Source organism: Erithacus rubecula (genome assembly GCF_903797595.1).
Source record: "Erithacus rubecula genome assembly, chromosome: 2".
Taxonomy (NCBI): domain Eukaryota; kingdom Metazoa; phylum Chordata; class Aves; order Passeriformes; family Muscicapidae; genus Erithacus; species Erithacus rubecula.
This window is the reverse complement of record NC_136685.1, coordinates 90016322-90034758: the sequence shown is the minus strand read 5'-3', so window position 1 is coordinate 90034758 and position 18437 is coordinate 90016322. Positions and strand designations below refer to the sequence as shown.

Below are 18437 nucleotides of genomic sequence, written 5' to 3'. Positions count from 1 at the left end.
AATTACATGTTTGCTTGTGTTTCCCAACGTAGGTGTGCGCCTAGACCGAGTACGTGGCGGTCGCCAGAAGTACAAGCGCAGAATAGATGCAGAGAACAGCCCATACCTGAACCCTCAGCTAGTTCAGCCAGCAAAAAAGCCATGTGAGTACACCACATACACAACATTTCTCTCACAGGACAGGCTGTTGAGTCCCAGCTCTGTTTGCTAAGCTTCTGAGTTGATCAAGGGTTTGGTCAGAAAATATTACTATGGAAACGATACAGATTTGGCTGTTAACAGGTTTAGCTTTAAATATGCTCATCTTTCTCAAGTGGAGTTGAACAAAGAGTATTTTTACAGGTGGAAGTGTATAAAAGCATGGTTTATGCAGTGCAAATTTTACATTTACAGGTTATCTTTATTTTCAGTGGTACATAAAATGGTTCATACTGTGATCATTAGCTCGTTGAAGCTTCTACTTTCAGCTTTCACAAGAAAGTGATTTTTGTAGTTTTCACTAACTAAATGAGTTTGACTGCTCAACCTCCCAATGAAAATACATTAAGAGCCTCATTAATTTATACCTATAGATTAATACACTACCTAGTGTTAGATTAAACCAGCAATATGCCACACTAATAACAAAGCAGAAAGTGGTAGTTTAGGCTCTAGTACCCTCATGGATTTTTTTTTCTTTGTTTTGTTATGTTTTAATAATGTCCTTGATTGTATCTCACCAGGCTGAAATTAAGAGAGAAAGAGATGATCATCTCACTGCTAAAATACAAGTTCCATCCTCTTTGCGATTAACTAAAAATAGTTAGGGGTTTTGCTTTGCAGCTTATATAAACTCAAGCAGTGTCTGTACTAATTCCATGAAGTAAATTTAATAGCATTATAGCTGTAGTGCAAGAGGCTGGTGTATTACCCTGCAAAGACACACAGGCTCTGTATCAAGTTTTGTAAACTCTTCCAAATTCAAATGGCAATACACATGACCAGTTGCTCCTGTGGATGAGGTTAATTTGCTCCTAACATGAAAAAGTAAGCCAGTGAAATAAGGAGGACAAATTCCTTTTTGTCTCCCATTTGCCTCTGCATCTAAGCCTCTGACAACACACATGTCAGCTTTAGCCCCTTGAAAATACCTGGCTGGATGGAAAATGGAATCTGTTTCCAATGCTGTTCCCCAGTAGGGGACAGTGCTGTGTACAATACGTTTGAGCATATGGGGATCTGGAGAGCAAATAAACAGTCTTTGAACTGCAAGTGAAAGGGCATTTTAGCTGTGTCAAAGAAAAAACAGCCAGTTTTACATAAAATTAAGGCTTAAGTGAACATATGGCATAGTTTCCTTTTGCCTTTCCAAAAAACATTATGCTGATTATATTCCTTCAATTGTCCAATCTGGCATCTTCTACTCAGCCTCCATAAGCTGTCCCACTGTTCTGTAAATACAATCTAGGGCTGCACTAAGCAGATTTTGCACATTATAATAAAAACTTTCTGATAATACAATAAAATTTAATAAACTCTAATGCTTAATTTCATTAGAGGTTTAGTTTTCCTGGGTGCACAGATTGTCAGTTTTTCATTTGCTTGATATTGTCATTGAGTAGAAATGTTGATAGACTAACATACCAAAAAAAGCCAAGACCAAACATACAAAAAAAAAAAAAAAAACCAACCCAAAAAGCCCCGTGCCCTTAAGATATGAACCTTATGAGGTTAATGCAGTTGTACTGAAACACAAGAATCTCTGTGTAAACCCAAGATTATTGCAATGTGGGGCATTGCATTGCCTATGAGGCGATAACTACAGCGATTTCTGTAAGCTCCAGTTGTCTGAGATAAACTAACCTCCTCATAAATCATTACTCATTATCTGAGTGCCTCCCTCTGTTTTCCTTAGCTTGTCCAAGTACAAACAATTTTGTAATAAACATTTTTAAAACTTAATTTTCAAATCTGGGCAGATAAGTGTCCAGACTTGAAACAGTTGAATCGGTTTTGTGTGGAAGTAGCCTGGGAGATTTTCTGGACCCTGACTGATAGTTTGTGCATAACAAAGGCACAGGAATGAAAATTGGGTTCTATTGATTCTAATTAGGGAAACATTAAATAAGATTTACCTAGAAACAGTGCTCATGGCTATTCAATTTCCTGAGTGATGGGGTTTTCTAAGTACATTCAGAATTTTCCGATGTTCTATGCTAATATATGTGCCAATCCATGTAGCTTTTTCCCCCTGTAAGGAAAGAGCAGGTGTTTGGAGGATCTTTCCTACACCTACTTCTGATCCCCATTGCATTTTCCAGCTTCACCATAGAATTTAATGGCCTTTCCATAGATTTTATTGTCTGTAAAAATAAAAAAGATTTTCAGGGTTTTGCAAATCCTGAATCAAAATAGACAATATTCCTAAATCATCAGTGGAATGCCATTAGTGAGGTACCTCATACACAAATGAAAGTGGTTCTTTGGCCATTTCTTCTGTTGCAGGGGAAAAAAATCCAGAATCTGGGCATGAGAGTGCTTCTTCATTCATTTATTATGGTTTAAAAATCCAAAAAGTAGAAGTCCTCAGCTGCATATGTTTGGATATTAAGACACTCTTAATTAATTTATGCTATTTTCCTAATCAATTCAAAACACTGGAATTTGGAAAGGATTAGTGTTACCTTTTCTCACGTGTTTTTTGTGTGAAATTGAACACGTTATGAAGAGACTGTTTAAAAGAGAACGTGCAAGGGCTGTTTGCCAATAAAAGTTTAAAATCCCATCTGTCTATTGTAAATAAGAATAGAATTCCTCATTAATCAGTTTGATAATTGGTCGACTGTTGAGATCAAAACTCACATCAGTTGGCATAGTTCCTATAGTTCAAATAAAGCATGAGTATGTCCCCTTCCAATAAAACATGCTTGATGTGATGGTTTCCAGTTGGCTCTTGCACTTATTATATGAAGGACTAACATATATTACAACTTCAGACCCACAAATTTGGAATAAGGCAAAAATTGTAGAGATGGTAGACCAGAATCGAGGAGTCTGTGTCATTAAAGAGCAGTGAAGTATCAGAAATCTGAATTGAGTGAGCACTTTATGGAAATATGTCATGGACTAGTAGGGATCCTCTCTGACACTGTTGGGCAAGTCACATCCCAGTCAGCTTCCACTGCAGGAGAGCAATGTGGTCTGTCCAGTGGCTTGGTATATATGCAGATAGGGAAAATTTTACTAATTCTGGCAGCATTCTCTGCACTAGAAAATACTTGGTGTTTTCTCACAGTGGAATCCTATTTATCCTATTTGCAATGTTTTATATCACCAAAGGGAACAGACTCATGTAAAATCACTAAAAGGTCCCATTTGGGCTTTATATTCTGGTGGTGTATTTGAGGTCAAAAGATGTATCTACCAGGAAAAGTAAAATGTAAATATATTGGGAAGTATAGTAATGTACCCTGTATTAAGAGGCTTAATGAATTTGTCCTTTTCCCATTTTTCAGTTCTATCTTCTCAGATAACTAAATCAGGCTCCTGTATAGAGATAAAATATTTCCATTGTCCCTTCATCTGGATATAGTGCTCATATTGTGTTTATCCTACTTACAGAATAGCAACTCTGTACTGTAAATCTTATGGGCTCTTCTCTTTTTTTCCTCTCTGTATTTTTCCATATAACTTGATTACTCCAAATAGATGTCACAAGTCAACTGGATGAAAAAGTAAATATTTAACATGTGACTGAAAAAGCAGTGTATGACTATGATAAAGTATCATTCTTTGCACAAAACCAGTTTTCTGAGGTAGAGTTAGCAAACTTTTATACTTTGCTTAGTTTTAAACTCTTTATTCTCTTTGATTTCAGTGTTTTTCCCTGTTTAGAAATGAGAAGGAGTTCATTAGTCTGGGTTTGTATGTAAAGAATGGTAGTTGAGGTCACTGACAGAAGTTCCACATTTCAGTGATTGACTAATTGCATGTGATATTTACTCACTCAAAAATACCCTCGCCTTAATTGAAGGTAATTAGATGAAGGCAAAACTTTTCTGTTTGAACAGTACAAAATACACTGTAATGCATTATTTTTTTTCCTGTAAGGTTTGTACTTCAGTAATAAAAAAGGATCATGTATTTCTATGTTCTGTTGAATTTATTATCTTAAGAACATACATGTCTGGCTTGATAAACACTGTAAATGGAACCAGATTTGTTTGTGCTGTAACCACTCATAGGAGGTCATGAAGTTACAATAAGGTGTAATTAGGTTCAGTGTCTTAAGACAAATTTTTGTGCACTTTGAAATCTGAGCCATCTGTTTGAAGTGTAGAATGATGCTACTGGTGATCTTGTAATGTTCTGGACCATTTTTACAGATAACAAGATTGTCTCCCATTTGCTGGTGGCTGAACCAGAGAAGATCTATGCTATGCCTGACCCCACTGTTCCAGACAGTGACATCAAAGCACTTACCACTCTTTGTGACCTGGCAGACAGAGAACTGGTGGTGATCATTGGATGGGCTAAGCATATTCCAGGTACATACAGTATTTATTGCAAATAGATAACGTACAGAAATCATTACTTGAGTTATTTGGTACTGGTAAAAAATACTATTTTTTTCTCTCTCTATAATGCATAAAATTTTCCTAATGCTCCCGAATATTCCCACAGATCATAGTTTAAATGATCATGTATCTTACCTTGTAAGTAATAGTGTTGTTGCTGCAAGTGTTACCATGTTTCACATGCTGCTTACAGAATTATTTTTATTTTGTGTATTGCTTTTATTAAGATAAACTTCCCTTGCTATCCAGAGCATTAGCCTGGCATAAAGGGTCATGCAAGTCCTCTCCTCTGTAGTGATCTGATTCACTGTATTTGAATGTAAGTCTGTCTGCTCTGTTAGTAAATACAGCACTACTGACCACAGGGAGTGAAAACTTCAGTTATATTTTGGCAAGACACAGAGGAATTGTTCTCTACATTGACTGATCTAGTGTGAGAACTGTATTGTACCAGCAGTTCAGTACAAAGAACTGAACTGACCCAAAAAGTCTCCTTTTACAACTTAGTATTTCCTTGGTCTGCATGGGGTGGACTGCAGTCTGCATCACAGAAATGCAGTGGTATTATAAAAGCTGACTGGCAATCTTATTAGCAAGAAAAATGGGGATCATCAAAAGCAGTTTCTCAGAAGATGAGCATTTCCTTCAGATAACATTTCAGGTATATTTTTTTCCTTCCAAATGCTGAGGTGGTTGTTCTTGCTCTGTGAGCTAGCAGACAAACTTACAGAAGTCTCCAGGGTTCTCAGTCTATCACCTTTCACTGAGGGTAAAGTCACACAAAAAAAGGTCAGCTTTTCCTCTTGTTTCTTAAGGAATTTTTCTTGTCCAGTAGATGAAATGAGCATGTTGGTGTGTTTTCATCAGCTCATTAGTTTTCTAATTTTGATAGTGGAGCCTTATTAAGCATGAGAGTGGATAACCTTTAATTCCTCTGAGTAATACGTCATTCTCATTTTAGATGTGATTTTGGGATACCTTAATGGTAGAATAAATAATCCAGTCAGTTGTTTGTTTATCAGAGTTAAGGATATTTTATTTCTAGTTTAAAAAGAAATCACAAAGAAATATTCTTGCTGTCTGGTTTTTTTCCCTTGTTTGAACCAGTTCTTCTGGGTCATCTTGGATAAATATAAACACTATATATATATATATAAATGAAATCAAAGAATAATAATAATTTGTATTTTTATGAAGTGTTGTTTATTTTTTCTTCAGAGAAAAGAGAACACCTTACAGACTCTTAAATAGCTCCTTGAAATTTAGTCATTCTGTGTGCCACAAACGGTGTATAAACAAGCTCTTGTATCACAAGCAATGTTTTTCTGGTACAGTTAACTTATTTCTGTCTCCTTAAACTAGTTTGTCTTTATGCTTTGAATGCTACAGTAATTTCTTTAATCAAATTGATGGAAGTCCCTTTCCCAGCCCACACTGAAACCAATTTATTGGTCATGATACGCCGGCTATGTTGCTAACAGTCGTAACGAACTGTCAGGCAATATCGCAGTGCAGCTAATTTGAAGTCATTAGGTGTGCAGCGTTCAGGCAACAATTTGTTACAGTGGTTAGGAACACAGCTGACATTTCTGAATGGCTTTGTTCAGAGCAGTTCTAGATGAGCCCAAGCAAATTGTAAACTAATTTAAACATCACTCTGTATTATAGGAGCTACTTTGTCTTACACTGCTTGCTAATAAAGCACCCCAAATTAAGTCAAAATGAGTTAAGTAGGTGAGCTTGAGTTTCATCTTTGGAAGATACCTAGATCACCTTAACCAAAATGGAGTAGCTCTCAAAGAAGTCAGTCATGCTCTGTAGCAGTTGCAGGGGAACTTTTGTCAGTCTGACTTGTGAATATGCTGTGTAGCTTGGATTTGGCTGGAAGGATGGGAAAAGCAGAAGGACAAGACCAAGAAACCTTTAAAATGATGGCTTTGGTTAGTGTGGAAAAGGTACTGGATGCCATAAACTGGCCCTGAAAGTTTAAAATCTGAGCCACTCGAGGAACTCACCTGCCACAAGACAGCATTTTAGTACAAAGTAAGCTCAAACCACCCTAGGTAAGCGTACTTACCTAATTTCATTTACAAACGAGAATTTTTAAAAAACCCAGGAAATAAAGGCAATCTTTTTATAAGCCTTCAGGTAACAGAGGACAATGATAAAATCTGTGTTTGTTGTCTGCTATTTGATCACAAAAATCAAAATGTGAGGGGGCTGGACATGCTAAGGGGCAAATATGTTGAGCTTTTGTAGCTTGGTTTTGAATGTTGGAGTATGAATTGCAGTGCCTACTCTCAGCTGGCACAAAACAACTTCTGGAAGAGGCTGGATTGGTGCTTGCCTGTTTGCAAAGCTAACAAATGTTACTGTAGGCAGATGCATAACAGGATGGGGAAAAGGATAAATTAGGAAAGAGGTGCAAATTGCATAAAAGTTCACTGTAGCTTGGCAGACTAAGTAAACCCTTGGTGTAAATCTTGTAGAGTCGATTAATTATACCAGTAGTGAATTTGTGCCTAGCACAGCAAAGCAGCAATCAGCAAATCTTTCTTTACTATAGTGATTTCTTTAGGTTCAGTGTAATTAAAGGCCCTTATATATCAGGTGCTTAATAACTAATAAAGATCTCAACTCTAAAGCATTGCATTGTAAAATTTGTCTTTGAGGAGGAAACCGAAGCAATGTTTTTGCTCTTCTGAAAAAAAGTCTTTTAATAGGATTATCTACAAAAAGGTAACAATGCAATATTCATTCTGCCCTGGCCAACCGTTTCCCATTTCAGTCATAGACTAAAAAATGTTTTCAAATTATACAAAGTTCAAGTCCTTTCATAAAATCATTAGTATTTTTGTGGTATTGGAAATATTTCAATAGTTGCTTTTATTGAACAAAAAGTCTATACCATCTACAAAAGGAAATATTGAAAGTAAAATATATATGGAAAGCCTTTATCAGTAAATAGAATTAGTCTCCTTGCATTTATAAATCAAATAAATGGAAAGTGTGTTGTTATGAAACATGACCATGTCTTATCTGAGGAAGAGAAAGATCACAATGGCATTAGGAAATGCTTGACTTTAGTTAGAGAGGCGTAAGGGCACAAGAACAGATGATGGTGCCCTAATAGCCCTTTTTAAGAATGACAGGGCCCCGCCATTAGCATCCTTTTATATCCTTGGAAATTGCTCATGCCTCGCTTTTATGGTTCCTATCTGCCTGACTCTTTTTTATTTCTCTTTCAATTTCATCCGCGCTCGGATAAGCGCATGCTAACACAATATGATTGAGCTGTAAAATGGAACGCTGTCGCCTCTAATCTCTTTTATGTAGATATGGAGGTACTTCCACACTCCACTTCATTCTCTCTCCATTGTTGGCCTTTTTAGAATGTGTTGCCGAGTAATGGAGGCTCAGTCAAATATTAGAGCTAGGTTTCACAGGGTGTGATAAGAAGATTATCAGGCCAGCAGTCAGATCTATTGTTGTTCTTTGTGTCAGATTAAAATATTCTGATGTACTGTAACTTCGTTAGTAAAATACTGAAGGTGCTTAGGGAGAGAGGCTGATGCTGCTTCATCTCCTTCCTGATGAGACAAAACTCCTATTAACTGACCCAAATAAACTGTATATTAGGAAGCCTCTGCAAGACTTATTTTATTTTATTTTATTTTATTTTATTTTATTTTATTTTATTTTATTTTATTTTATTTTATTTTATTTTATTTTATTTTATTTTATTTTATTTTATTTTATTTTATTTCATTTATTTTTTTAATAAGGAAACCTTCCTTAATTCAATATTTTCTGGTACTTTCACTGTATAGGGTGGCTTTCTGCTGATACCTACTCACAGTACTCGTCATTTTGGTGCAATTTTTGTCACTCTCTCATTGGCATTCACCAAAATGTGCAATATTCTTTCATATTAAGTGGAGGTAGCAAGCATTAAGCTCTTAAAAATGTGCATAACAGGAGGCTAAAGACAAAATGTTCTCTACAAAATTTGCATGCATGAAAAAACATCAACTAGACCATAGAAATCAACTTCTTGCACTTAAGATGAAAAATTTATTTGGAAACCGTAAATCAGACTAATACATCAAAAATAACTAGTTACATTATTTAGTAAAATAAGCCTGCTTATCTTCAGCTGTTGTCCCTGTTTTTGTTGTTAGCAAACAACAAAAATATTGTTTTGCCCCTGTCTCTGTGTTGTTAGCAGTAACAGTGTTCAAGGAATGGAATAGTTAGAAATTGATACTGCTACTGGTGCTAGTGTATATATATTTTTTTTTAAAAAGCATGATTTTGATGTAACAAATACAAGGATGTTTTGAATATTTTAGTGCTAGTGTTTTATGAAAAATTGTTGTTCCAGCATACTCTTTGTGGAGGACAGGATTTAACCTTTCCTTTCCAAAGCAGCTCTCAGGGATGTAGTTTGACATTCTAATATTGAACAAGAACATGATTTGCTGCAGAGTTGTCGTTTCTAAAATGCCCTTTTCTCACCCTGTGCTTCAGAAATACTACCCCATGTAGGTAAAAGTACAGAAAAAAGTTGACCACAATCACTTGTGTGGATTTTTGTTGGGGCAGCCCATAAAAAATCTCAGCTCTGCAGTGTGTGGTGTCTTCTGTCTGTCTGTACCGTGCTGTCTGCTGCTGGAAAACTCATTTTTTGTGCAGCCTTCCCTAGTCCCTTGTGCTGCTAGCTGGATTTAGGGCCATTTCAGACACAACCCTGCAACTTCTGAGAGCACCCCATCACAGGGTGCCTGTCCCTCCACAGACAGCTGGGCATGTAAATGTGTGTTCACTGCTCATGTGACATGGAGTGGAGGATGAGTTGTGAGGTGCTAAGAGGTTGGCAGGAATAATGACTTGAGCCTCCTGGGGAATCCTGCCCTTTCTCAAAGTGCTAACTGGGACACTTTATCAAAAGCCTGGTATCTGCCCTTCTTTTAACTCCTTCTCCAAACATGCTTTAAGTACAGAAGCCAGACTTGCTTTTCTTGCGAGGGAAATGTTCTTGAACTCACAACTAGTGTGACATGTGATCTAAGGCAGGCCATTCCCTGGGCCTTGAGGGTAGAGATTTCAGCCAAGAGGTTTCTCAAAAACAAATTACTTCCTTGACCTCTGGCACTGAATTGTACAGTATGGGAAATCAGCAATTGGCTGCCAGTTTTATTTTTGAGCATTAGCTTGCATGGACCACCCAACACTGCCAGATCACCATGTTGGTTCAGGTTTCTCTAAGCAGAATGGGACAGCAGTGTGCCTAAAATGCCAGCAGTTCATCTGTCCTGGTATTTGAAGTGCTGGGAATGGTGTCAGTTTTCCATTTTTCTTTGATTACCACAGAGAAGGCTTAAGTGATGTAGCAAGGCAGGGAGGAAGAGGCAGGATAATGCATGAATAAACATATCCACAAGTCTCCTAGCATTTTCAAAACAAGGGTCTGTAGTGTGGCAAAAGATAGTAACTTGAGATACAGTGGTGGGCTATTCTTGATGAATCTGTTGCTGAAGTTGGGGGCAAAATTTCAGCAGATTTCAGCACAAAAAAGTAGTAGGCTTTGTGTACAACTAGAGGTGCACACGCTCTTAGTGTGTCTGTTGTTCCAGTTCATAACTGAGACAGACAGCACTGGAGAGGTGAGAAGGTTTCTAGTAATGCTAGACATAGATGTCCTGGGGTAAAAAAAGCACTTTAATTTCCAGGTTAGTCACTTTTGGCATTTTTTTACTTGCATTAAATTAACCAAGGAGGCGGGGGGAAATCTCAAACGTACAAACATGTCATCACCTGCAAATTATTCCATGAATATACAATAAATGTGCAGTAAAACTCAAAAAGGCACCTGAAACTCTTGCTTCAAAATCTGTGCCTATTGTTGAAAAAGCTTGTGTAAGAGTAGTCATCATCAAAAGTACAAAAAAGTCAAAAATTGGAATTAACAGGTAACAGAAGAACTTGGCTCAATTATTATCTTTTAACATTGCGGTGTTTTGGTTTTTTTTTTTAAATCCCTTATTTAAAATCCTTTCAAGATTAGAATTAAACAGTAACTTTAATGTCTCTATTAGTTCACCTTTTATTCATATACAAGTACTTGCTTTTTTTCTTCTCAGTGACTGTCTCCTTTTCTTGTTTTGTTACCCTTCTTTTTTTTCTTTTTTTTTTTTTTAGATCAGTCCTCTCCCTCCACCCATGCCCCCAACATTCACACGACACTGTCTGGCTGTTGCACTTTTTTTTTTTCCCAGTGTCCCCCTTTATCTGCCTCAACCAATCTCCAAATGAATGCATGTCTATCATGGCCTTAGCTTTGACACTCTGGATATATTGATTAATAGTTGCCCTAAGCTCCTTTTAGCAAATCAAATTTTCACTTTTAGCAAGGATTTCGCCTCTGATTTATTCAGCAAAGTGAAATGCACTAAATTGACTTTGACATTCAGGGAAAATGGCTGAAAAACAAAGAGGGGAGGAAAGAGATATAAATTGTGTGGCAGCTGGAGTCTTCAAGCATAAAAGAGGTCGTTTTCTATAGAATATTACTGGTTAATTTGGAAACATGCGTTTAAACAGGAGTATAAATTATTTTCTTAAAATTAGATGTTTTTTAGACTGAGGATTTGGGATATATTAAGGTTTACTTAGCAAAATGCAATATATTCAACCCAAATTCATCACTTGCTAATCATGGTGCAAGTGTGGGACCCACTTTTGTTGCCACTAATAATTATTATGTTAAACGAGAGACAGAGAGGTTTCTGAGTAGTTTTATAATGAGGTGCTAAATTGGTAAATACCTTCCCACCATTTCATTATGTTATTCACTCCTGTGGCCCTTTAAAAATAAGAAATGATTAATAAAAAGAGAGCAAATCAACAGTAATGAATGCCAGTGCTTTTCATTTTCTTTCTATAAACAAAAATGGCTAGATTCTCAGTCTTAAATGCACAACTACAAAAAGATGTAGCAGCCATTTGCTATTATTCTTCCAGCAAAATCAAGAGTGTTGTATTATCCTGGGTGACTTGTAGACTGAGTTAGAGATATTGCATGACTGAAGTACCAGGAGGCTGAAAATGCCCCCTTTCATATTTGCAGGTGTTTAAATGCACTGCTAAATGGAATAAAGGAGAGGAGAAAAGAATGAGAAAAATTGTTATTCTGTTCCATTACTAAATCTGGATGTTTTTGAGGGGGTGTACAAATATGCAAACTAAAACTTCAGAAAATGGTTTGGGCTTGTTCCATAGTCAGATACTAGAGGAAAAATTAAAAAGAAATATAGATGGTAGTTTGCTCAGTTAATCTATATAGACAGAGCAGGAGCCTTTGGTAGGATCAGTTGTCATGGGTGTACAAGTCAGATGTGCTGTGCCAGCCTCTGTTGTTCAAGGATCTGGCCCTGAAGGGATAAATCCCCATCAGTAGTCAGTGTATCAGTGGGAGCTGAGAGTTCCCTTTGTCCCCTGTGTGTACTCAGCACCTCAGGACTCTGCAGCACTGTGCAGAATCGAGGTTTAAGCAAGTATTTCCACTCAGGGGACAACAATACTCACCTTTGTACCCACTTCTTGTGTGACAGACGGGTTTACTAGATTAGCTCTGTGTAAATTGCAGATGACTCAGTAGTAGTTTTCCTTTTTCTAAGCCAACAAGGAATTAATCTTATTACCAGAGGGTAAGAGGTCTAAATGTATCTTAACCTTTTTAATTTTACTGTAATCTCCGTTCTTTTTTTTTTTTTTTTTTTTGGAAGCAAGCTGGATGTGAGGCTTCAATAATAATGGCCTTTTGCAAAGTGGAACAAACATCTGGAGTGCCATACCCAAGGTAGCTGGGCACATTAGATTTTCAGGAATATGGCTATTCCATCATTCCATCGCTGCCCCCCATAATTTAGGTCATCTTTATTAGAAGACCACTGTTAAGAGCACACTGCATGAAAGAAGTGAAACTTCAGAAATAGTTTTTGAGGGGGGGGGTGTCCTTTCCTAAACTTCCCCAAATTGTACAGTTCATACCTCAAGGATGGCCAGCTTCTTAAAAGTAGTGTATGGCTGCAAGGCAGAAAGATTCCTTGCTTGGAAAGACAGGAAGAAAGTTGGAACAAATCTTGGCATTATTCCTTAAGTGAGGAATTTGCAAAAGAGGTAAATGCAGCAGAACTGAGCCTGTCATTCATTTTCACTTCTGTATTTGCAGGACTTCTCTCTTCTAGAAAAATAAAGGTTTTTTTCAACCAGATTCACAGTTTAAAGAACATCCAAACAAAGAGTGGTTTTTTTCAGTTTTAAAATTCCTGAAGGCTTTGTTGGAGATAAGATGATCAGTTTTATATGTCATTTAAATTGGCCTCTGAAGGGATTATAGCAGACACTGAGAATGCAGAAGTAAACTTAGAGCAATATAGCCCTCTTATGGTAACTATTTAGGCCATTTCAAACTATACATACCTAAGCCTCCAACAAAAAAATATTTACTTTGTTCTGGGTGGGGAAGAAAAGAGCACCTTCTCAGCTATACATGTTGACACTGTAAATCCAGGATGGGAGGAGGGAGGAGGGAGCCAGTTGCTTAGATTGGATTTAGAGCAGACAGGTCTCCACCTGTATGACTGGGTCAGAGACACAGGATGGTCTAGTTTCCTAAAGGCTGCTGAGACCAGTTAAATACTGTAATTCTAAGAATGCCTCTACTTTCTCTCTGGATAAGTTCGGCTTCACACCTGCTTAACCTACATTAGAATAGGATTAATTACCTGAATTGCAATGCCCCCTTAGCCAGTCAGCACGTTTCTGGCAGGGCACATGGTGACCTGGGTCTGGTTATATATAGTGTTTGGATAACAGGGTAGCACCTGGATTGTAATGGCAGGGCTCAGTCCAGCCTGATACAAGAATCAGCAGTTTTTAAAAAATGAGTCTGCAGTAATCGCCTTCTGCAGCAGCTGGATCATACAAGGGCTTTATGAACTCATGTCTTCATTGGTAGTAAGCTTTTTTGTTGGGCAATGTTCAATTTATGCACACACACATAAATATATAGGCATGTATGTGTGTGCAGAAAGAACCCCAAGAAACACAGAGTCCAAAGAGTGAAGGTACTGGATGCCCCTGTATTTAATTACTTAGATGGAGCAGTTACTTGGCTGTAACTTCCGATTCAGTGTTCCGTGTTGCTTTAATTCAACATCCCCAAGTTAAATATTGCAGAGCAGGCAGTATTAAAGTATTTTGGTGGTTCTTCATGCAAGGAAACACACAAGCTTCCTCTCATTTGAAAACATGTTCTGGAAAGTTCTCTTGGTCCAGCCAAGGTATTTTCCACACCAAACTCATTTGAAAACATGTTCTGGAAAGTTCTTTTGTTGTGGCCAAGGTATTTTCCACACCAAACTTCTGAGGCACATATTATAGAGGAGTGGAAATTTCACAGTGTAGCCCTGACCCTTCTCCCCAAGACGTTTTCATCTGCCATGTTGTGCACCATCGGTTTCAATCAGCTGCATTAACAGCTGAGGTGAAATCAAATACTGAAATGAGATGCAACTACAGATGCAGAAGGCTCCAAGTTCAATGGAAATGGCACTTGCAGAGTAGAGTCAGCTCGCTTAGCAAGTCCTGACATGTTATGCATGAGAACACTGCAGCAAAGAGTTGTGGTGAGGGTGGAGAGGAGGCGGGGGCAAATCTGCAGTTTTCGTGCATCCAGCTGTTGGAGAGATTAAGGGGGAACAGTTTAGCAAATAATGACTGCTGCTCATACATTTGTTCGAAGAAGTTGCACTTCTGGCATAAATATATCATGACACTGGCAGGCTGCAGGATGTATTTCTGGCCAGAGATTTTTTCTGACTATGCTTTAGCATCATGCCTGCCCTGCTGAACAGATATTAGACTCCAAACTTGTAACAATTCAAGCTCTATCTGGTAACATATAAAACTTTCTGTGACCCTTGTGTCTCTCATTAATTAACTCTGCTTGCAGTAAGAGTCCATCCCCCTATCAGTCTCTTGTGGAAAGCCATTTTACTCTGTGTTCCGTTCTTCTCTTTACTACCTTGAAGTTTCCCAGAGATAAAGTTAACTGTTGGGTGGATTCAGGAGCAGGTTCTTAGTGTCAGTGAATCTTCAGCTACAAATACAACATTCAAAATGCATTGTGGATTCCAGATTATCTTCACTCATTGAGGTTATAGGAGTAAGTTTTGAAGAGTTTCTTGTGTTTCAAGTTACTTGAACACTTTCTGGACCCCATTAATGAGTTGTGCTGAATGCTTTGCTGAATATATATTAAACCCAAATTTGGAGTTTGCGGTATTGTGCCTGGCACAACAATGGTGATGAGTAATTTGCTATGTTCTGTAATCCACACACGTGAGGCACACCATGGTCTCTGTAATCAAGAGGCCACTGGGAAACAAGCTGCCCCATACAGGCAGTGCAGGCAGGACTGGAGACAAGGAGGGCACAAGCTGTGCAGGGTTATTCCTGCTTTCTCAGTGGCATAAACCTACAGAGGGCAGTGTCTGACAAAAGGCTTAGATGGGCATTTCAGGAGGTAAAGTCAAGAAAAGAGGCTGTTGACAAGGAACATTTGCATGTTCATAGCCAGCAACATCATAATAAGCCAGCATCAATGACAAACATAAAATCTTTCAGAGAACCTGCTAGGAGAAGTAAAACCAGCTTGCAGCAGGGTGATGGGAGCATGGACTGCCATGGGTCTCCTGAGTTCCAGTGCTGCAGCAGGACAGATGAACTCCAATTTGCCATTGATGGCTGCACGGACAAGTGTACTGTCTCCGTGGTAGAAAGTGGTAGCTATTTATATACTGAATGGCAATACTAAACAATTTAGGAGAAGCAGTGAAGTGTGTCCTATCCAATTAAAAATGCAGTGAGAATTTTAGGTAGGCAAAATGTAATTATTTAATTGGAATTTGACCAGGATGCTTTTCCGCTGTTAAAATAAGTATAAATTACATGAGCTATAAAACTTCAAATTATGAAAATATTTTGAGGTCTTTGAGCATGGTAATTGGAGCTATATATTCAACTTTGTTTTTAACCTGACACTTTATAATGGCTGTTCCCTAAAGCAAGTTTTTTTTTTTTTTTACATTATCGAATATCCCTTAGTGAAGCAAATTAGCAATCAGTCTGGAAAATACTTAAGTAGTACAATCACATTATTTGCACAGGCACTTCCATTGTGCAGCATTCTCTGTGTTCCCAAATATATGTAGGATCACTTCCTTAGCTGTCAACATTCACACTCAAACCTCCCTCTTTAGTAAAGCTTTATATGAAAATCCATTTAGACCAATAGAAAGACTTGCCTTGATTTCACTGCTTTGGATCAATCCCTAAATATGCAGGTCACAATCTGTAACCTATATGGACCTCAGAGCTTTATTATTTGCCTTCTGTTTGAATTACCACTTTGGTGAAAATGGTGGGGGACTTTGTGTGATTCCTTGCACAAAACTTTTTTTCTTCTAATTTTTCTTTTATTATTATTAATGAGAAAGAGAATCCTACTATGGAGGATTAGGGTCATTTACTTTAAGCTGAATAAGAGTCTGCTCTTATCTAGAACCATATTTCAGTGCTTATAGGAACATCAGCATCTGGCCAGAATGATAGAATGTTTGCTGTGACAGAAAACCTGCGTTTAGTATTTGGAATAATTTTAAAACAACATCCAGCATACCCCTGGAAATAGGTTCTCTGATTCTGTGGCCACAGTCAATGGTTCCAGTTGCTTGAATCATGTTGTCCAAAATACATTCACTGATTAGCTTCCTATCAGGTTGAGGAATTCCAGGTATTTCTTCGATAAATTTTGTGCTTATGGGGATTGTTCTCCCAGGGTTCCCTGAATTAGAACCACTTTTCTTTTTTTTATGCAGTTCCCCCCTCCACCCCCATTTAGTAAAGAGTTTTTTTGCCATAGAGTTTTACTCTCTGGGTTTTTACTTCCTTCTTTTTAAGAACTGGAAGGACTGTAAGTCCTCTCCTGGTGCTCCCATTGATACATTTATACAGTGCTGAGGTACAGGCTCCATGTTACATCCATACTTGGCTCGTTATCCTCTTATCAAGCTCTTTGCATCCCTTTGTTTATTTGAGGAGACAGGAAGACTGTGTGAAGGCTGCTTAGTCAGGGATATCAGCGTTGTTGGCAGGGGAGTGATTGCCAGTTGAAAAACAAGGCATTATTGCTCATTTTTTCCCTCTTATTAGTTTGATTACATTTGCAAATCAAATCAATCCATCAGACATGATCAGGCCTCGTCCGCATTTTAAGGAATAGTAATCTCCGTCTAATAAGATGCAAATGTGTCACATCGGTAAGTAACCAATAAATCATCGTCTTGTCTTTGGCAATCATTAAATATCAGAACCAACAGTCAATTTTTAGTATTTTCAATTTGCGATATGCCGCTGGAATATAAAGATAGATGGACGTAATTACACAAACCAAACACTATTTCAGTTCATTCCAGACAGCAAATTTAGTGGAAGGTATAACTGGCTTGTCATCACACTACATTATTCCTGGCGGTTCATGCAAAGTTCACAGACAAGCTTCAAATGGACATTGCTTTTTTTACTTCCCTTAACAACATTCCCACTACCACCACCTAACTTCAATAAATGACTTGAAATGCTGTAGGACATCACTTCCATCAGTGCACAAAAAGACACAGGAAGAGAAACATTGCTCCTTTCCTTAGTGCGGGCACCTTGTGCGTGTGTAAGGCTGAAGGCCAAAAGTTTCCTAATACTTGCTGCAATCTTCCTCTCTCTTTCTCTTCCTTTGTTTTCAGACATTTTAATCTGAAATGTCAGTATTTCCTCAGAGTAACTTCTTCACATTTTTTTCAAATTACCTCAGGTTTAGTAATTACAAAACAAGCAAAGACAAAGAGTTTAGAAGGATTGGTACACCAGCTTCCCTCCCTCTCTCTTCTCATCCCCATCTTTTAGAAGAGTGAAAATTCAAATTGTTTTTCTTTATCCTTTTTTTTTAATTGATTTGGGATTTGGGAAGATTGATTGCCTCATGTGCATCCCAGGCATTAATTGATACGTTTATTGTCTGATTCGCAATGTCTTGCTTTCCATTAATGACTCCATTTGTGTACAACAATTTACATGCTTTTCAAGAAAGACAGAGGCATAAGATTACACCCTGGCAGCAGGAGTGGCAAAATAAACCAAAACCTAATCTTAAGCAGCACTGTTTTTACCTGGATATTTTTGACTGATTTAATAATATAGGGTATAGGTCCTAAAATTGCAGATCTACAGGGAGACTGCTAATTTCAACTGGAATTTGGACCTGTTGGAAATTATATTATTGGGCCTTCTTACAGTGCTGAGTGACAGGAGAGAGAGAGTGCAAAATACTGTCTGTGCTCCGACACAAGCGGCTGTGCGGAAATAAGAAAAGAGGATTTTGTAGGCTTGTGCTGACTTAATGTAGGTTTCCAGCACACCAAAGCCAGACAGTGGGCTTATTGTGCTTGACCTTAAGAAACTTCTTGCCATGAGCTGTGTGCCCTGGGTAGACCTGCTGCTGCAGCATTCTGTTAGTTGTGTTTGTTTCAGCTATCTTGCTTTGGGAAGCTGAACCTTAGGTGCTTTGGAGTGACTTGTGGAGAGATCCTTTAGTCCCCTCTGTGAGAAGATAGTTTTCACAGTAGCAGTTGGATTTGATTTGGTAAATGAATTAAATGGAAATTAGTGAAGAGGCTTTCTAGTGAGCACACCTACTTGCTTTGGGTTCCCCATCATGTTGAGCAGAGGGGTGGGGAGAGTGGTTGTAAAAATGTGAACTTG

General features: G+C 37.9%; 1 protein-coding gene across 31 annotated transcripts in view; it reads left to right on the top strand.

The window, feature by feature from the left end:
- ESRRG (estrogen related receptor gamma) overlaps positions 1-18437 on the top strand; it is a 368929-nt gene that overhangs the window by 316700 nt on the left and 33792 nt on the right. For all 31 annotated transcript variants that reach the window (XM_079328601.1, XM_079328613.1, XM_079328597.1 and 28 more), the window contains 2 exons: positions 33-143; positions 4365-4526. In XM_079328601.1, the coding sequence (XP_079184727.1) occupies positions 33-143; positions 4365-4526 (273 nt within the window). The remainder of the gene's footprint in view (positions 1-32; positions 144-4364; positions 4527-18437) is intronic.